Raw genomic sequence first — 21,041 nt, forward strand, 5'->3', positions numbered from 1 at the left:
AAGTGAATCTGTAAGATAGCTTTAAAGTGAGCTCTTGACTGGAGCCTTTATCTCATTGACTCGCTGGAATGGCTCTTTTTTATCATACTATTTATGGCAACAGCCCTAACAGAGATAAATAGGTCTGTAGACAATAACACACTTGCAGAGAGCAGCATATGGAAGTCTTGCAGGTTTCGAATCCCACTGGGCTGAAGAGACTCTTCAACAACCTCCTTGAGGCCTCCGCTTGCTCCCGAAGAGCGCTGTTTGTAGAAGAGGAGCAGCAGCAGATCCTTCTCTCACGTGGAGAGGACGAACTTGTGTGGCGAGCAAACCCCCCTGGCCATCACAGCGCAGGCGCTGGGCAGGGACGGGCTGCTCGGCCATCGCACCGCTGCTCAGCGTCCCCCGGCTGAGCAGGGGAGCTCTGCAGAAGGACGGGCACTTCCCCTTCCTGCGGGTTTCTAGCACTTTCTCCAACGTCCTGTGTCCAGGATTCCTCAAAGCCCGGTGTGAGGCATGCGCTGCCCATGGCCGCCACCTCGTCGAGCTCCTCTTTTAGGGCAGGAGTTACCAGTCCGCTTCGGTGCCTGTGCCCGGCTGCCTCCTGGGTTCAGGTCCATCGCTAGCGCTACCCCGCTCTGCTGGCGTGGCCAGCATGACCGACGCCTGCTTCCAGAGCTCGCTGATTTAATCCTCACAGATAGCTCACTCAGGAGCATCACTACTATTGCTACCCTGAAATTCCAGGTATGCACATGTGTAGGCAAGCACCCCACCGTGCAACAGAGCCTTAAGCCCTGCCTCTAAGAGACAGCAAAACCTAACGAGCACACAAGGAAAGGTTTATGTAATATTGGATAACGAAAGCTTATCCCAGGACAGCTCAGATCCTTTTACTTTTCCTTTATTACTCCCCTCTGGCTGGCAGCGTGGAAGGCAGGACACACTGCCTGGTGCCACCTGGAACGGGGCGGTGGTCCGTCCGTCTCTCTCACATCCGTTCAGACATCCAACACACCATGTAAAATCCTGGGATTTTTTCTGGCTCCCTGACAGCTCAGTACCTGCATGCCCGTGCTCTCAGCTAAGCCTCTGGCGACGGCAAAGGTGGATGCCAAGTGCTCGGAGAGGAGCTGCCCGACGCGCTGGCCTGCCCTGCTCCCCCGCAGGGCGCAGCTCTTGCACAGAGATTCCCGGAGGTGCCTGGGGGTCTCGGTACCCCCCGGATACAGACCCCGAATCCGAGGAGCAAAACCCCACAACAAGCAGTGGGGAGAAATAACTGGATTTCAATCCTCAGCCGAGACTCAGCGTTGGTGTTCACCACGCCCGCGCTTGCTCAGCCGGCCAGCCACTCTCTTGCTCTTTCAAGGACGAAGACGGCTCCTTTTCTGCCCCTCGCCCTTTTTACCAGCCCTCAGAAAAAACAGTGTGAGCATCGCACCCTGACCTGCAACCCTTCCACTGAGCAAAGGAGCAGTGGGTCCATCTGGCAGGAGGGATATGTAAGAATTAGAGGAGAGAGATGATAAATTAAATACAAACACTCCAGCGCTTGGGGCCTCCAAACAAATATGACAGAGGCTTCAGGAACAGCAAGATAAACTCAATTATTTACAGCTTAAGACAAAAGCTAAAAAATGATCATTGCTCCAAGCAGGCCAGGAAAGCGCAGCCGCTCGAAGGGAGGGTTGAGAAATACCATCAGGGAAGAAACTCTTGTTGGGAATAGGTTAATGCCGAAATGTCATGGCCAAAAGGGCAGAGGAAATGACACTTTTCTCTCGTCTTGACATTGAGGGTTTTCTCTCTGCAAAATGAAGATAACAACCTTTACCTGCTTCCCAGGTGGTTTATGAAGATTCAGTTCATTAGCATTAGGAAAGCAGCCGGTGATCCTTGCAGAGGAGCTGCTGCAGGGGTCTGAGGAGCAACAGCCAAGCCCCCCACCCCCAGCCGCTGGATGCAGCCGTCCCCTCCTGCTGCGCAGCCCAGCAGCACCAGGCACTACAAGGCCACTGTCCCCAGGTCCTACAGCTGGTTCCTGGGAGCACCTACAGACCTGCAGCTCAGGCCAGACGCTGGGTAGAGCACGTCCCCTTTCCTCGCTTCCTTGTCCCCTCGCTATCAAAAGGCTGCGGTGGCTTTTCTCCCAACTGCACACGGGGATGGCTGCCCCGCGGGAAGAGCCAAAGGGATGGGAATCACCAGGGATGGAAATCACGTCCTTCTGACAAAGCCGCTGTGACAGTAAAGACTTTCGGACACAACTGCACATATGGTGGCTTAGCTGCAGGGCTGGACAGGCTCGTCTGACAGGAAAAAAGCTTTAAAAAAAAAATAGATGCCCAGGGCGCCTGTGCCCCACATTGCCACGCTGCTGGCGGGGGCCGCTCTGCCACTGCCCCCAGCCCCTGCCTGCCTGGAGCCTGCTCAGGGCCAGCGGCTGCGATGGTTCTCCTGCATCTCCCCAAGCGTGGCAACGACTCTTTGCAAACCGAACAAGCTGCGGGGAGCCAGTTTGCACCCCAAAGCCCACAGGTCCCGAATCCAGGCCGGATTTGCGGAGGAGCCTGCCGTTCCCGCTCCCCCTCCAGCACCTGCTGCTCAGGCATGTGGCCAAGCTCTGCTGTGCGGGTCCCTGAACTCTGCCTCTGCCCCGATTTCCATGCATTTAACGGGGCCGCTCTGCAAGCTGGCATGCAGCCGGAGGGATTTCTATTCCTCTCCTCCAGCCTCCTCGAGGCTTTCCCCTCCTCCCCGATCTGCCTCTGCCTGGTGGTCCCCCTTCCGCCTTAGGAAGTGATCGCTATTATGGCAGGGGAGAGAAAGGAAGGACACGGACACCTCCTGAATGCAGAGAGCATTTCCTGGAGCTCCCCTGATAAAAACAAACCTCTTAGCGCTTTGTGCCTGTTGATGTGCGTGAGGGGCTGCCAGCTCCCAGCCCGGCGCTGCCGGCTCTGCCCCATCGGGACGGCTGGAGCAGAGACCCTCTGACCTTTCCTTGCAGAACTGAAATATCTCTTCCTGATACTTTAATAGGGCTTGGTGCTCTGCTCTGTTCCAGTGCTGTAAACTCTCTGAAAGCAAAGTCCCACTCGTATAATCAAGTCTACTACTGCCTTTAAAAATTCCCCATTAACTGGGAAGGATTTGCAGCTTGGGCAAGCAGGAGTGTGCAAAACACGAGGCCTTTGTTCCCACCAGTTTAAATTCTGATTTCTCATCGTGTCCATGGCACCCTCTCCATGCAGTATGCGACCCACTGCTCCTAAAGCAGGAATTTGTTTTTCCTTTTCTTCGTCACAGGAGCTCAGGGATTTTCAATGGCACTCGCGCTGCAATGCAGGGAACGTCCAGGGAACAGAGGAATGGATTTAAGGAACTTCAACCTAATTTGCTTTTGCAAAGATTGTGTGGGAGGTGTTTGGTGGCTTTGAAAGCCGCTTTTATCATCACCACCAACAGCTCAAACAAAATGGCCAAGGCTGGACTTACATGTGGTGGAGTGTGCACCAGCCGCAGTGGGGGTCTCCCGAGCTCAGGCACTCTCCGCAGGTCGTGTACTGCTCACAGGACTCCACGGGCACCCGGGACACCTGCGAGGAAGCAAACACAAAAGCTCAGTGCTCCTCTCCGTGCAGTGGGCAAGCGAAACGAGAGCAGCTCCAGATCCTGCTTCACCAGTTTGAGACAAGTAGCACAACAGCGATTCACAAACTTAAATGAATTTGTTCCAACATCCGTGCAGAAGTCAGCCAAGAATAGGAAATATCAGCGACCGAGTCATGAAGTCACTCTGGCCCTTGGGTGCATCCACGCCATGAATCACGGGCGCAGCAGAGCCCCAGCCTGGAGCCCGGCCGGCCTCCCACCGCCGGCGCCAGCTCGCCAGAAACCCTCCTGACCTCCCTGTCCAGAGACGCTCCCGCGGCAAAAGCTGCGCCCTCTCCTCCCTGATTTACAGTTTGCTATCTTACACTTGCCGTGGGGGAAGCTGCTTCAGGGGGGAAAGCTGGCAGGGAATAAAAGTCATTGGGATTTTGCAGGTTGGCAGCTTATTTAGCCTAGATGGGTATTTCACTACTTGCTCCTCCCTGGCCACCTGGAGCCCTTCCAGCACCAGCGGGGACTTGGCCGCCCCAGGCATGACTCCCCCGGGGGCCGCCCGTCTCCCCCAAGCAAGAGGTGCCAGAGCAGAAGAGAGAGGGAAGCGCACGAGGGAACACCAACCCAGATCGCTGCTGCAAACCCCCTCTCGCACTTCTTGCACACGCGAAAGGTCCCCACGTGATGCTGAGGTGTAGCACGGTCCTGACCCGTTTATCAGCACTGAAAACCCCAAAGGCTCCCCAACGACACCAAGCTTTAAGCATGGGTCATTGCTTGGCTCCAATGAAGAAATTCCACTTTAACCTTTCCAACCCGTCCCTTGCCACCTCCAGCGGGAACGGTATGTTTGCATCTCCTGTCCCAACGCTGCAGCGTGGTGCTCCTGCACTGGCCCTGCCGATGGCATCTGTCTTCAAGTCTTTACATTTCTATTATCAAATACTGTAAATAATTATTGCCATTGCCGGCACAGCCACCCCGCAGCGCCGGCCGCTCCCCTCGGGCCCCGGGAGCGATGCCTGCAACTGGCTGAAAATTAAAACAACTGTCAGCATCGCACTCGCTCTGTCCTTCAAAACAGCGCCCGGCTCCCAGCAGCTGGGGCGCGCGGGGTGAAAGGAGCAGTGTCTCGCCAAACAACGGCCACTTTCACGCCAAGTGCTGTTGACACAGTGAGAACCCAGTTCCTCTCTAAACACGACACCAATAGGGCTGCTATTCTTCTTGTTTCCTCAGCCCTACTTAACAGCTTTTCCTAAAACAAAAATTGCGTGTGGATGTGCGGGGCTGGGTATTTTTTTCGACGAGATGAAGTCCGTGGGATGGGCACAGGGCACAGCTTGGGGTACGCTAAGAGCAAAGCAGCCCTGGAGCTGTAATAGCGGGGCAGGGACCGAGGGGGTGCGAGAGTCAGAGCCAGGTACGCCAGGCATGCATTTAGCCTGTGATGGCTGTAAAGAGCTTCAGAAAGGGAGAAGAGAAATGCAGGGTGATGGAATAGCACAGAGGTGTAAAGAAAGGGCTTGGGTTCGATTTCTGGCTGCAGAAGGCATCCGGGGTGCCCTCCTGGGGTCTCGTCTGCGCCTCGGTGGCCACACCTGACACGCTTTTACCCGCTTTGCTTCTTCCCTTGAAGAACCTCAAGGCACTTTACAGCCATCGCGGTGGTGCGGGAGCAAGCCCACCAGCCCAGCGCAGGCACAGTCGCCCCGGGGTGACCGATCCAGGGTTTGGACATGGATCTGCAGCCATGGCACCACAGCCATGCCCACACCCACCCCATTGCTGGCGATGATCCGAAATTTCCCAGCGCAGACCAGAGATGCAGACATCGCACTGCTCCTGGATGGGACCCTAAGAGCAAACGTATGTTTTTCAAACCAAACGAGCAGCCCACGGAGCCGTGGTGGCTCTGAGCAGCCCCCGTGGGAGTCACGAGCCGCCGCAGGATGCGTCAAGGGAGGTCACTGCGTTTCCCTTAAAATCTGCCCAGCACGTTGAGCCGTGTTGGTGGGATGGCTCCCACCCACCCTGGAGGTCGGGATAGCCCCAAAATCATCGGGCATTGCTGATCCCCCGCCTCTTACCCGCAATGTGAGGCTTGACAGGATCTGTCCCTGTGATTTATATGCAGCTCAGGGCTTGTTTGATGTTTGTGAGGAGCTGGATGCTCTCGCGGCGCTCTATAAATAACAGAGGATTTGAATTATATGAATAATAGTTCATTACAGATGATTTTATGTTAGGCATTTGGGTTCTTTTTCTGCTCAGAAGCTGTGGCTTCTGCACATGGTAATTCTTGAAAAATTACACAGAAATTTTGAACAATGCCCAGAGTCGCAGGTTTCTAGCCCAAATGGGACCATTTGATCCTGGCAGGGATCCAACGCAGGGCAGATAACTTCACCCGTTCTCCTCTTCGCAGCGTTCAGTGTCCGGTGACGGAAGCAGACCGGCAGAGGCAGGTGGGTGCGCTGGCACTGGCTGAGCTAGGGTACCTGCTCTGACCAAGCACAGTACCGGGGCAGCAGAGCCCCGCGGGGGCCTCTGGGTCGGCACTTCGGTAGCCCCGACCGCCCAGATACACCCCGTGGCTGCGGGTTTCTGGTCCCTGGCTGGAGGAAGGTCTAAGACTTCAGGGAAGAATAAACCATCTGCTTTTCTCCAATACTTATGCCTGTGACTTGGACATTCACCCTTCATAAAAACTAATGCCAGAAAACCCGCATTGCTCCAATACCAAAGCAAATGTTTAAATGAAGAAGTTCAAAAAGATTATGACCAGAAGGCATTTAAATATTTGCATGCAAGAAAAAGGTCGGGGAGTTTGCAGTACTTGCCCAGCTCTCACAGTACTAACGCATAATTGACCATCCTTACCACCCACGATCCAAATATCAAAAATATTCCAACCCTCTGAAGAATATGTTTCATTTTAATGGAAAAACAAGAGAACTACCATTAAGAATAGGATATATCCATATGTTATCCCACACCAGTCATGAACACAGAAGACTGTAAGCTGTATTTCCTTCAGAGACAGTACAGAAGTAAAGCTCACATGTCCTTACTCTTCCTGACGGCAGGCTGGAAACACTCTCTTGGCTTTAGGTATTTTTAAACTGTTCTCTGCCAGCCTAGTTATTATTACCGAGACCAAAGCATTTGTGTCTGTGAACCGCTGCGCCAGGGAAAGAAGAGAAGACAAGGAACACCAGTGCCCGCAGGCGGAAGGAAAAGCAACACGGATTGGGGCGGGGGACAGTGGACTCACGAGCCCAAGAACTTCCCCCATACCCCCTTCAGCCACGGACTGCCATCAAGGAAAAGAAAAAAGAGAGGGTGGAGGCAAAGAAGCAGCTGAATAGGAAGGAAATAGTAAGAAAAGGAGACAGAAAAGCACCGAAAGGAAAACCAGAAGGGAAGATAGAAGACAGCAGAGGGATTGCTGATAGTCTCTGGTACGGCAGCGGCAGAGGCCGTCGCTGTCACAAGCACAGCCACCCGCGTCCCCGGCCGTCGAGCATCACGGCAGCACGCCGACCTTCCTGACGATGGGAGCGGACCCTGCTCGGCCTCGAAGGAGGCGTCTGGCGAGCCCCTCCTTGCGAGTCCCTGCCTGCACACCCTCCCGCTGCCCGTGCCGGCAGCTCAGCTCCGCAGCAAAGGGGGAACGAGGCTTCAGAGGATCAGTCTCGGCAGATTTTACGGCCACAGGTGGCTCGAGCGAGGAATGAAATGTTTCTATCGCTAACCAGATACTGCCGAACCAATGAAGTCTGGAGCGGTTTGCTGCCCGTGGCCACGAGCCGGCTGATTGCCTGGCAGCTGCCCACGGCACGGCAGCGGAGAGGGCAGCGAGGGAGAAAGGAGAGATCCTGCCTGCGAGCTGCGCAGTGCCGGCTCTGCGGGCCCACGGCTTTCCAATGGCAGAGAGCAGGAAAGGAGCGGGTGCAGTCATCAGGCACCCGCTCAGTAACCCCACATCGTGGCCACCGCTGGGTCCCGCCTGCCCAGCCCCGCTCCGATGGCTGCAGGCACTCGCGGCATCCCCGTCCCAGCAGCATCCCGTCCCAGTCCCAGCAGCATCCCGTCCCAGCGGGCACCAGCACCTCGCAGCTATGCATAACCAATGTGACTCCCATCTGTCACAGCCTGGTCTATTTGTGCTCTCATCCTCGCCAGCCCCTGGGGCAGCTCTGTGTGCAGCAGAATGGTTTATTTGGAAAGGGCTTTGGTTTTCAGTATTTAGTTTCTAAATGCAAATACTTCTCTTTGTTTACCTTAGAGAAGATAGGTCAGAGGAATGCTGCTGGCACTCAGAGCAAACATCTGAGAAGGTCTATCACCACTTCAGGAGTGTATTCCCCACCCCAGACTAAGCCCCGCGAAAGCTGTTGCCTGAACTGATGAACTCCTCTGCAGAGCGGGAGCACGAGGTCCTGCGGCACCCAGAGAGCAGAGCTCCCGACTGCAGCCCCCACCCTGGCGCGCGAGCAGACCTCACAGCGAAGCTGGAGCTTTCAAAAGCGGATGCCAATTTTGGATACCTTAGGATTTCTGCTCCAGCTACCAGAAACATGAGGCGAGAGGTCCCGAAGCCAAGCAGAGGCATGCAGGAATTTTCCAAATGCAGCCTCAAATCCGGCACCTCCTCACCTGCAAGATGGACTGCTGCTCCCCTGCAGAGCCCGGGGACATCCGCGAGGCCATGCCTCTGCCGAAGCAAGCAGCAAGACATTTTGGGGATAAGAAAAGGTGGCGGGCACTCCACATCAGTGCGGTCACAGCAAATGCAAAGCGATAAAGCAATTCAGCAGAGCTGAGGAGCATCTGCATGAAGGACAGCAGCCAAGAAAACAACACTCCCGGGGAATTGCCTTACTCCTGAGGGCAGAGCCCCTCTCCCGCCTGCCCCATCACTGCCTTTCTTCCTTCTGTCCATGCCAGAACTCTGCTGCTGAGTTTTTCAGTTCCCCATTTATGAACCTGCTTCTCAATAAGCAAATGATAAAGTCTCATTACTGCTTTCCTTGACTGCCTGACCCATCACATCAGCAAAAAAAAAAAAAAAAAATCAATACAGACTCTCCAAAACACATGAACTCAAACTCTGCCAGCCCCCAGAGAGAATAAAATAAGTGCAAGAATCCAGAGCCAAATAAATAAATACATACAATAAACAAACAAAGCAAAGTTTCCATAGCTTATGCCTGCTGCCAGCACAGGCCTCTGACCTCCCTGGCTGGAGACAGCCCCCGGGGCGTCCCACTGCCACAGCACACTGCCTCCAGACCCCTCGGGGTGCTGGAGTTCAAAAAGAAAATCTATTTTTAATGACTTTGGGGAGTGTAGTAGAGATGCCAACTAGTTCAATGTAATTAAAGCTATCTATCACTCAGTGAGCAGGAGCCCAAAGTTGATGAACTTTCCAATGAGATTTTATTCTTCCCTTCATTCATGAAAAAACACCACTTTGTGCTGCTGCAGGAGACATGAAAAAGTGTGGGAAGGAGCAAGGAGGGCTCATCAGTGCCAGCCATTAACACGTCAGGGTGATAGAGCTGGGGAAAATAAAGTCAAACTTTCTCAGAGGCTTGTAAAAAGTTTGACAGACTCTTCCCGCTGCTTCTCCTCCCTGTGTCCTCACGCAGCGCTGTTCAAACCTGGAGTCCTCCTGTGGTACCACTTCTGCCAAGGGAAAAACCAGCGTGCGGGGCTGCAGAGCGCTTGCTGCTTTGCTGAGCAAGACCTGTGGGTCCAACCCGCCCCACGCTGTATGAAAAATCCTACCTGGAAATGACTTATACTCAACTCGAGCGGAGCCGGTGGAGATCTTGGACACACTGAGACTGATGCCAGCAGCGAGCACGGAAGACCCAGCAGCAAGTGGGATGCAGCCAGTGCATCGCGTGGGGCAGCAGCCAGGACAGAGGGGAAGAAGGCAAAGGGGGAGCGTTTTAACTGAAAAGCGTTGAGGAGCATCCCCAAAGCGCTGCCGAGGCCCTGAAGGCAGGAATACCTGCTCCAGCGGGGACCAAGCCATGAGTCCCTGGAATAGATGACGGTACGCACCCAGGCAAGGAGCGGATGAGGGGGAGTTCCCTGGACAGGTACAGCAGCTACTGGAGGACCTGGCTCTCCTCTCCCACGCCGCTCAGCAGAGAAAGGATTATCAGAGCTACCGAAGGGCTGTCAGAACCAAATCAACGCCTGTAACTTTTGGCAGAAAAGCAGTGAGTGGGAGAGGACACAGAGACAACGTTTCCATGACTACAAAGGGATTATTTAATTACAGCGCTGCAGATGCATGCAGAGAAAGTCCCTTAAACTCTGATCCAAGCAACCTTTGCAATGGGTTTGGCTTTACTGCTATAAGAACCCCATTAGCATCTTAGGAGGACAAGCTGTGTTTGAGCACAGGAGACCAGATAGCTTTCCTAGCGAGTAATCAGACCTTCTCCAAGCATACCTGTCTCCGTGGCTCCCAGCTGCCCTCCGTGGACAGCACTAGGCTCCTGAGGGAGGTAAGGAAAGTAAGGGCAGCCTCCTCTGGGAAGCAAGAAAGAGTGAAAAAACAGCAAATGCCCCAGCGTAAGGCTTAATCAAACTGTAAAATCATCCTCAAGCCAGAGTTCCCTCCATCCAACCCAGCAGCGGCCGGCAGGACTTGGGCTTGGAGCAGACTTGTGTTCTGGCACACAGGCTCCTGCAGACAAATGCTTTCCCGTGGTTTACTGCGACTCGAGTTAATCATCCCATCAGTATGAAACATCTGAGTGAGATTTGTTGGAATAACCAAGTGTCCGGCAGAGATCCCATCCCCACTTCCAGGAGCAGCACAGTGTCATGTAGACCCGGAGGAGGAGAATTGGGCTTTCATCTCAAAGACGGGCCGCCCACAACCATTCACCGAACACTGGGTCTGTCCAACCCGGCAGCTCCTCCTCTGCCCTCGGCAGGCGACGATGCCGTTCGCTCGCTGCCGAGCGGACTCCTGCAGGGGCAGGGTACCACCCGCCTGGCACAGGCACTGACCGTGCCCCCTCCTCGTCTGGGCGTCCCAGTCCTCACCTTCCCTTGGATCCCAGCTATGCATCGCGGTGCAGCCCTCGGGGGTGTGCACAGCGTTTGGGATCCCGCGCTGCCATTCACGTGCCCACCCCACGCTCAGAGTTAGCCCCCGGCGCGCCAGCGTACGTGTGACAGCCACCGCTCCACAGCAGCTTGGCAGCGTCGGCTCTCCCTCCTGCTTTGCACGGACCATCTGCATCTGGGAAACGAGGGGCAGGGGACGCATGGCTGCCTCCATCAGCTACGCGTGTCCACTGCTCCCGGAGAGCGGGCCAGGAGGAAAACCTTGTGCACGTACAAGATCAGGAAGCGGTTCTTTCATCTCCAGCGTAGAAATAAAAACACCGGCTGAAGTATTTACACAGGCTTCTGGAATCGGCAAATAAACCAAAATTTATGGATTGAATAATCAGGTTGAACCTGATCACAGAGGTGCAGCCACATGCTCCCTCCTGCCGAGTACGGTGCTGGCTGGGGAGCCCAATGCTGGGGGTGTGCTGCAGCTGGGGGTACGGGATCCTCAGCAGAGTATCTGTCTCATTTGGGACACTGCGCTGCTTGTTCTCCCACAGAACTGACCCACAGAAACTCCACTTTCTTGACAAGAAAAGGGGGTAATGTGATAAATGTTTACACACACTAGTAACAAGGAATGAGATGCTAAAGGTCTCCACCACAAAAACGAGGTTATGCTGCAATACATCCACGCGTTCCCTCCCCTGGAAAACCACCACACCTCAGGGGAGCCGCGTTTTTGTTCTCGACTGCAAAAAAAATTCAAATGAGTTTCTGGAAATCAGGGTCTTTCCAGGCGTGCTGCACAGCGCGGCCACGGAGCAGCTCCGACCGGGCGGGAGATCCTCCGCAGCCGCTCTGTGGGTGACACAGCCTCTCCGCTGCCCGTGGGAGATCCCTCTGGGCTTTCTCCGGCTTTCAGGACAAGGGGCTGATGGGCCCGGAGCAGCCATGTGGCACATCCAAGCGTCCCTGCCGGGGGACATCACTGCTGCCATCAGAAGTGGCTTCTTGAAGGGTTGGCACCGTCTTCTGACGAACGGCACGCTGCTTGGTGAGACCACCCTGCCATGGCCACCCAGCCAACGAACAGTGTCCTTTGCAGCACTGATTAGTCCAGCCCTCAGGAGAACTAATTAATAAGGATAAAAGGGGAGCAGCTTTCCAAAATTTCTGGGCTCAGGTGGGGATCAATCCAACACAGTAAACTTTCATCTCGCATCAGTTCACAGCCTCCGCGTTCAGTGCTTTGCCTTGCTGCCATGTAACTCGTAGCACACTCCCTGCAGTCATTTAAAAGTTTTAACAGAAGCTCAGAAAATTAATTAAGGTGAATAATTATAAAGTGCACGCTTCTTTCCCTCTCTATTTTGCAAGGAAGCAGCAAAAATAGAATTCTGAATAATTTTGGAGTTATAACCAATGTAATTAGGTGTTCAACGAACACTTACAATTGGGCTGCGCTTATTAAAATTACTGTTTTAGTCAGAACATTGCCAGAGAGTCATTAACAGCACAATGGTTCGATTCCCCGGGACTCTAATTAGACTTGGACGCCTCGCAGCGCAGGGGATGCCCGGCTCCGCCGCCCGCTCGGCACCACAGGTGATGCCCGGCAGCGCCGCGGGGACCCCGCCAAGGCTTCTGGGGTGCTCTGCAGCCCGAGGGTGTGGGGACCCGGCCAGGAGGAGAGCAAGGACAGGGGACAGAGCGCCCAGCATCAGGCGGTGGGAAGAGGCTGCTCTGCGGCATGAAACGCCCCAGTCCCAGCTCTGACTTGGTATTTACTTTTGTCGGCAGCGATCACGCCAGACGGTGCAGGCAGGGGCATCTCAGGCTCTGCTGCTTCCTCCTCGGAGAGAGGGTCTCAGTTCGCTTCATGGAAATCCCTTTATTTCTTCTGTGCAATGCTCTGCAGGGCCTTAGGCAGAAAAAGGCCAGGTTTGTGTTAACTCTCTCCCTAGATCACGCAAGCTTGGACAGCAAACAGCCACGCCGTCTGTAGGGCTGACGCTGGTACGGTCAGGAGATGCCCAGCTGGGAATATTTGCAGCAGGACAAACCTCCTCTCCTGCTGCCTGCAGGAAGCAGCCGTCCCTCCGGCCCCGTCTCCCGCGGGGTGTTGCTCCCTGGGCGGCAGCGCTGGTGCAAGCACCACGCTGGTGGGTACCAGCCGCACCGATGCAGCTTGCCCCACCTTGAAATCCAAGACAGCACTGCTCAGAGCTTGCCCCAGCAGAGATGGTCCGGGGGTTAACATTTCAGTGCGCACCCCTGCAGCCCGCAGCAGCAGCTCCCCAGCCTTGGTGCCAAGGAGCACCCGGGATGTGGTAACGACTGGAAGCGGGGGTACCTTGGAGGGAACGAGCATGCCTGCCTGGAAACACCCTGAGCATTTACAAACAACAGCCCCGCTCCAAGCAGCTTCTTACGCTGGCTTGGAAATGATGGAGGCTTCAAAGGAGGTGTCAATGCACTCCCTATGTCAGAGAAGGGAGCTCCATGCTCTGAAACGCAGACATCCAGATCTGTTATGAGAGACCTAAATCTCAGTGGTGTGTATCACAGGAAAGCTCAGAGCCTGCTGCTTGCAATTGCCTTCAGCCGTCTGTTTTTCCTCTCTCCCCGTAAAAACCACACGCTAGACAGCAGCGGCCCCTTCCCCCAAGCTGCTAGCCTAGAACTCATGAATTCAGTTAAGTTGTTAAAAAGGACTGTGGCAGGCTAAGATAAAACAGAGGAGTTTAAAATGACAAACAGACTCCTAAATGGGATTAGAGTCTTAATGAAAACAGTAATGAATGAATGAGGCAACCAAATATTACCCATTAATATTAGACAGATAGATTAGATCCCTAGGCACTGCATTTAAAAACGACATGAAATTACTTCAATTACTCTGCATTGATAAATAACAAGGCCATATTTACTGTTAAAACACATTTCCTCCGCCCTCCCCCATGCTTGCTTTGGCTTCTGCTTCCCAAGAGGGAGAGCAGACCATTGAGAGGCTGAAAAAAGGCACCGGGCTGGAAAGCTCCCTCTGCTCCCCTCCTTTCTGCAGGAGACCCGGGCTAGCCAGCATCCAGCGCACACGTTTTCCAGGGCACCTGCTGCAGAGGACTAGTCCCATTAGTCTCAATTACTACCATCAACGCCGCTATTTCAGCCCTTGCATTTCTGTGCAAGAGCCAAAGCAATCACTGCCGATTCACTTAAAACCTCATGCTTGCAGCATCCTTCCGTCTCAGAAATTCACTCTACCTTCACTTGCTGGTGGATACAGCTGCTCAGCATCCTCCTTTCCACAGGGGAAAGTGAGATTAACCTGATCAGAGGCCTCTTCTAATGAAGAGATCATAGATAGATGATTCCTGGGTGCTTGGTGGCATTTACACGCTCATGATGAAAGGCACTCTGGTAAAGGTAATGTCAACAAGAGTCCCTTGTCCTTGCATCCCAGCCTCCAGCCCAACCATCTGTTCTCCGGGTTCAGGAAAGCCCCGGAGAACAGGTTGCTGCTAGGAAAGCTGCAAAACATCCTTTCCGGCTCTGCCGCCTTGGCTTGCGAACCTCCGTGCCTGGATGAAGTCTTTTCTATGAGACTAGGGACACGTCTCGGGAGACGCTGTGCTCAGAGCTGGATCGCCAGCCTAGCTGATGGGATAAACAGAGCACGACTGTAAGCACGCCGATGTCGGTGTGTCAAATCATGATGCTTTGCTGCTATGGGATCTTAAATATCTTTGCAAAAAAACCTCATTCAGCCTCATAACATATCAATAAACAAGAAAAACATAAAATATCTCATTTCAGAGATACAAGAGGAGCAGCCTGCAGAAAGAGCACAGAGCGAATCGCTAGCAGCAGAGCAAGCCAGAGAACCTAAGCCCAAACCCCAGGTCCTTGCTGCAGTCATCAGATACATCATCTCGTGTTTTCTTAGGGAGAGGAGCGGAATAACCCCCCCGCTTCCCCTCAGCTGGGATGCACTCCCTTGGGGAAAGGCTACGCAGCAGTTGCTCCAGCTGAAATACTGCTGAGCATGGAGGATTCATTAAGTGTGGGAATGGAGAGCAGGAGGGCTGAGGGGGTTGTGTGTACCATGCAGATATAAATTAACTTTCCAGGAAGGCAACAAAACCCAGTCTTTGTTCTTTCCCACCCCGAAACAAGGGGTAAAGCAGGGAAGTGAAGAGGGAGGAATGCGCAGAGCTCTTCCCACAGCTTGGGGGATGGATGACCTTTCCAATACTATACCTGTATAAATCTTATTTAATGAAATAATAAAAAAAAAGAATAAATGAAGGTTAAATCATTCCCTGCAGCAGATTTACATTGAAAACAAAGTCTGTTCAGACAGCGGTTGGTTTACACAACAGGCCTTTAACATTCCTTTCCTAACTACTAGGGTGACTCCTGACCAGCTAACCACAAGATGAGTGATAGGAGCCCGCGAAGCCAAAGGCAGCTTGCCAAGACGGAGGCAAAAGAAACAGCGCTAGTCTGGGGTTTACTTTAAACACACAATTAGGGGTTTTGGTGGGTCACAAGTCACAACATGGTGGTTTTCACCCATCAAACCTTCCCCACAACATTCCCATCCTTCGGGACATGACTTCACTTTCAGTGCCACCACCAAGTCAGCACTTTAAACACCCGGCTCCCCTCCCTTTGCACGCCGCAGAGCACACACCGCTGCCTGCGGCTTGGAAGTGCCCCTGGGAAAGGGGGAAAACTAACCAAGGGCCTCCCACTATCTGAAATAAAAGCTGGAACGGTTTTTGTAGCCGGGGGAAGGTTGGGCAAAGAGTTTAGCTTTCATCTTTACCTGCTTTTCCTTGGGCTGCTGTTTTGCTGGATGGGAGAAGCAGAATCAAAGAGCAGCTCTGGGGCTATGGCATTGCTTTGACGAAAGGCAGAGGTGATAGAACCTCAGAGTTTATGTATAAACTTCAGAACTGCTGCATTAATGCTCCCAGCGCTGCAATGCTAAGTCACTTGTCCCTAGAAGCCATATCAGATCCTGTGTGTAAACAGTTACTTTGACATCAGCTTCTCACTGTCCGGATACAGCAATCAAAATGGTGGCATTTTGGGCAAATAATGCCATGAAACTATTTCTGCTCCATCAGAGCCTGAGGAACTTCTGCATATATTTCCATAAATATCACTGGTGTCAGTACAGCAATAGACCCAACAGACTGCGAGGGGGATCCTGCAGACTGCTGCTGAGTCTCCCTACAGACCGGCTCGAGGAGAAGCTATGGGGTTGAATGGACTTTGAAATCACAAAATAAACTGACTCGTGTGAAAATTGGTAGCCCTCTGTTTCTAGTGAGGCTGGAAATGAGGGGGAAGGTCCTCCCAGCTATCGAAACATGCAACTCGTTGTCCCAGTAGGCTGAAAGTAGATGGTATTGAACAGACTCATGGAAGATTAGTTCATTAAGGGCCAATTTGGTAATGCCAAAATCTGTGAGGATGCACCTCACAGAACGACCTGCTTTTTGTCTTCTGCCTCCAGACACCAGCTTCTGGCAGGACATGGGGTACCACCGCAGTGGTTCTTCATAGAATCACACACAGAATCATTAAGGTTGGAAAAGACCTGTAAGATCATCAAGTCCAACCACCAACCCAACCCCACCATGCCCACTAAACCATGTCCCGCAGTGCCACGTCCACATGTTCCTTGAACACTTCTACCACCTCCCTGGGCAGCCTGCTCCAGTGCTTCACCACTCTCTCAGGAAAGAAATTTTTCCTAATATCCAGCCTGAACCTCCCCTGGCACAACTTGAGGCCATTTCCTCTTGTCCTATCACTTGTCACTTGCTGCCGTACGAAAGAGATGAGTCTACCAACACTTCTAGGCAAAATTTAGTCCCTGGCATTACGTTTTTCACCTGCAAACCTCCCATGGGAGGCGAATCCCCACCTGTGTGCAGGGCCATGGAGGTGGAAGGGGATCTTCCCTCCCCTCAGCTGCCTTCCTGCTGGAAGCCTGCACCGGAGCAGCTGCTCCAAGGGCATTTCTCTGCAGGGTAGCTAGCAAGGGACAGGGTTAATAGGCCCACTCCATGCGTGACCTCTCTTCCCTCTCTCTGAGAGCTTCTAATTACCAAGCTAAAGAAAGAGGGGCAGCCAACAGCATCAGCCAGACCCCACCGCCCGCGCCTGCCCTTGCTGATCCGATCGATCGATCGCAGCCCGCTGGCGAAGGCAAGGGCTTCACCCCTGGGTAGAGGCTGAGGTCTCCGGGAAAGGCAGCTTCTCCCACCCCACACACACACGGAGCGAGCTAAGCAAGGCCAAAGCCTCCCTGGAAAGAACAGGAGCATCAGCAGGTCCCTTCTTCCAAAAAAGAGAGCAGCTTGGGGGGGCCATGAATAAATAATGCTGCTAATGAAAAGATGCCTGCGCAGCCCCGGCATGGTGGAGGAAGCAGACCGATGACTCTATTTCTGATGCACCGGCAGCCTGACAATTGGCAAATGAACCTCTGCAGTTATCTGTTTCCCCTCTTTATTCTTTTCTCATAAAACTGGCAGGAACAGGGGTAGGAAAGAGATGCTGGCGGCAGCTGTGTTCAGTATGAAAAATGAGCAGCATATGTATGGGAGGCAGCTGGAGCCCAGCGCTCGCTGCAGAGCAGGGGACCCCACGGCTCCCTCCTGCTCCCCTGCCACACTGGTTATTTCCCTCTCCCCAGTGGGGCCCCGTGCTTAACCCTTGCCTTGCTCCTTTGCTGCACGTACCTCGATGGAGCAGATCAGCCAAACCCACAGGGACCTGAGGTTGCACCTGACGGTCACCAACACCCGGTGCCCCCGAACGGCAGCGCGTTCCCTGCATTTCTGGCGTGCCCAGGAGCTTTAAGAGAAGTTGTAGCCCTGCTGGAAGGGGCAGCATGTGTACACACAAAATAATAGACCACAGCTGCTCCCAGAAGCAGATGAAACATTATCCTCAGTTTATAGACGAGGGACTAGCGCTGGTGAGAGCAGCGTAATGGGGCACAGCACACGGCTGCAGCCTCTCCTGAGCAGTGCCGTGTCTATTCCCAGGCTGCCTCAATAAGCCGCTGCTGCTCTTCCTCCAGAGCCCACTCGGCTGAAGGTCGCTGCGCGGCACTTTCTAGGGGCATGCAGGCAAGGTCGGCAGCAACTTCCCCAAAAAAGCGTTGGGGCACCCTGCATGGGGGCCAGCATCCCGATGCCACCCTTCTCCTGTCCGCCACGGAGGCAGAGCTGGAGCTCCCTCTGCCATACGCTTTCTCCCCAACCCTGCCCTGACAGCATCCCCCCTCAAGTGCCTGGCCACTTGCCACCCCTGGCACGCACGGGGACACGGAGGCCACATTTTGTTTACCCTCCTTGCTCAGGAGAAAGCCCAGGGCTGCACGGGAGGACGTGTCTCACCACCCACCTTGAAAAGGACCCCACGTGGCCAACTGGCCGCGGCACAGCAGGGTGGGCAACCCCGCATCTGCCCGCTCCGAACAGACTCGCAGGCTGTGCTCCGCGACAATGCGGGCTTTGTTCCCGGCTCTGGCACGTCCGAGGGTGTCAATGACACTGAAAAGCTTTGACTGGCCCTTTCTGTTTGTTTTCTTGGCACACGCATGTATCATTTAAATAGCCCAACCTCAGCTCGGCCCCGCACCTCGCGTGTGACTGACATTATTATTCAACAGCAGCTTCGCCCAGAGAATGGGCTGAGCAGAAAACGACGGCTTCCAGCCCCTCCAGCTCCTATGATGCCCGCTTACCTCTCTGCCTGCTTTCCCGGGAAAGCATCACGCATCCCAGGCCGGGCGAGCGGGAACCTGGCCGGGAGGGCTGCGGGGCTCATCCCTGGGATGCCCACGTCCCACGGGGGACATTGCCCTTCCAAGGGGACAGTGCGCTTCGGGGCAGTCTCGGGGAGGGATTCAGTACAGCCCTCCCAGACCCTGCTTGGCTCTTCTCCGTAGCTGGTCATGAAGGATGGCTGCACACCGCAGCGCAGGCACGCGAGCAACCCTCGATTCCCCGTTTTGTGAACCATTTCAGGGTTCTTCAAATTGTTTAAATACTGCAGAAACCTAGCAGGAAAGTCAGAGGCATGACCGGTTTGTGTAATTTTATATAGAGCCTTAAAAATCCAAAGCATTTGAATGCCCTAAGTAGCTTTAAAGGTCACAGAGTCGTATCATTACTGTTTTCACAGCCTGACCGTGGTCCTACTACTCATTTGCTTGAGGAACACTGCCATAGTCTCCATGGCTTTTTAGTAAGTATTGCTCTCTAACTACATTAGGCTGTCCTTGCCAGTCAATTTTCTGCTACTCCATCACTTTCCCATTTGTATATCATTACATACGGCTGTCAAAAATATAATTTAGGAACCTGACCACCAGTGTGAGAAATGAACCCTCCTAAGTATATCCCAAACTCTCTAATTCTGAAAGAAAATGAGCTTTAAGCCCTTTCCCCCAAAGAAGAAAACCACTGTTCCCATGGCTCTTGTAGCACGCTGGCCCCGTTATCGCACACAGGCATGCCGGGGAGGGGGGTTGATTACCAAAAATAACATCTCGGGAGACAACACAGCAAAGCTTCAGGGGCCACATCAAAACAGAGGAAAACAAAGAGCTGTGGAAACACGCCGTTTGCTCACTCCACGCAGAAGGCATCACGTTCGATCCCACCACGAGCCAGGCGCGCGCCAACGCAGCCAGCACGGCAGGTACCCGTGCAGCCCCTGCACACCCTCCGCCCAGACCACCGCAGGACCAGGATGGGCTGGAGTTTAAGATATTGTTTGTACTGAAGTCTCAAGACAATACACGTGGATTATCCCAATTTACTACTCTGAACGAGGCAATTTACTTTTCCCGTAGGGCTGCATATAGAGAAAGCACCAGCCACGCGCCGGGGCTGACCCTGCCCAAATTCAGTTGCTGGTAACCTTGGGTGTCTCGCTCTACGATAAGGCGCCCGACTTGCTCTCTCAAGGCCAGAGAGGAGCTCTGAAGTAATAGTTTAGACTTGAAGAGCAAATTTAGACAAACAGGAACATCATCGCTTCTCCGTCTTGATTCCCAGGCTGTAAAACAGAGGCCACAGGATTGCTCTGCCTCGCCGGGCGGCCGGGAGGGAGGAGGTGCGCTGCAGGCAGCGTGGGAGGGAGCCAGGCAGGCAGGGAAAGGGCAGAAAACTCGCGGGACACACCTCTGCCCACACGCACACCTAGCAAAGGATGGGGCATGATAGCACAAGTTGGGTGAGTCCGCAGAGGAAGACCCCCAAGGCGAGGAGGAGGAAACAGGGTGAGGGCACGGAGCGAGGTTCAGGTCAACCCCATCTCCTGTGAAAGTCAAATCATTGCCTGAGCAGGTTTCCAGTCCCACAGAAGAGCTGCATGCAGCACCGGGCATGGCCTCTGGCTCCTGGAAACGCTCCGCTCTCGTGGCAGAGACCAAGCCCGGAGCATCAGCCCTGTGCAGGCTGCAGGGCTGCTCAGCCTCGGAGCAAGCAGTCCTGCACGGATCCTTTTCCTTCCCTCTCCGAATGAACGAACACACACACACACAGAGACACACACACACACACTTCTGGCCGTGCGGCACACACCATTAATTAGCTGTTTCATCGCAGGCCAGCATTAATGCTAGAGCTCTCCAAGATGCAGATCAAACCGCTGTGTCCTCGGCGAGTACGAAGGACACCCATTAGGTGGGAGCAGGCGGCTTCCGCTTTTGCAACAAGTTACAAGAAAATGTGTCATTATTATACTACATTTACTGTTGCACAGTGCGCATCTTTTCCTCCTGTAACAGAAGGTGTCGCCAAGGACCTTCACGTCCATCACGAACACCAACGGACAGATACGGTCAGCATCGCTGCGGCTTCTGTTCTTTGGAGGCTTTTCCACTGTCGCCCAGTATCTCTCCTTCCCCTGACCCAAAAGACTCCCCGGTCGGTGGGGAAACGTGCCGACACGGGATAGAGACAGGCCGGCGCTTCCTACCCTTATCTAGCAAGCAGAGCGCCTGCGAACGCTCCGCGTGTCCCCGAGACGATCAGACTGCGCCGTGTCACTGAGCAGGGAGGAGGCTCCTTCAGCTATCACAGGCAGCTATCGGCTATCCCACCCGGCCCAGCGCCGGCAGCTTTTGATGCCCAAAAAACACGTAGGAGAGACTCACTCTCTGCCGTGCACCGGGAGCTGAAGAGGTGAGACGTCAGCGCTGCAGCACAAACTGACTCCAGACATTTCATATGGACACCCAGAGCTGTTCACATTAGCAGCTGCAGCAAGGAGACATTCGTGGTGGTTTTCACTGACAGCTACGGTTGCTCTAA

At 53.9% G+C, this 21,041-nt stretch overlaps 1 protein-coding gene across 1 annotated transcript in view; it reads right to left on the reverse strand.

Moving 5' to 3' along the window:
- Positions 1 to 21,041, reverse strand: part of PLXNA2 (plexin A2) — a 154,182-nt gene that overhangs the window by 65,829 nt on the left and 67,312 nt on the right. The window contains exon 4 of the mRNA XM_059831192.1: positions 3,487 to 3,587. Within this exon, the coding sequence (XP_059687175.1) occupies positions 3,487 to 3,587 (101 nt within the window). The remainder of the gene's footprint in view (positions 1 to 3,486; positions 3,588 to 21,041) is intronic.

The sequence above is a fragment of the Gavia stellata genome, chromosome 30 (assembly GCF_030936135.1).
Source record: "Gavia stellata isolate bGavSte3 chromosome 30, bGavSte3.hap2, whole genome shotgun sequence".
Taxonomy (NCBI): Eukaryota; Metazoa; Chordata; class Aves; order Gaviiformes; family Gaviidae; genus Gavia; species Gavia stellata.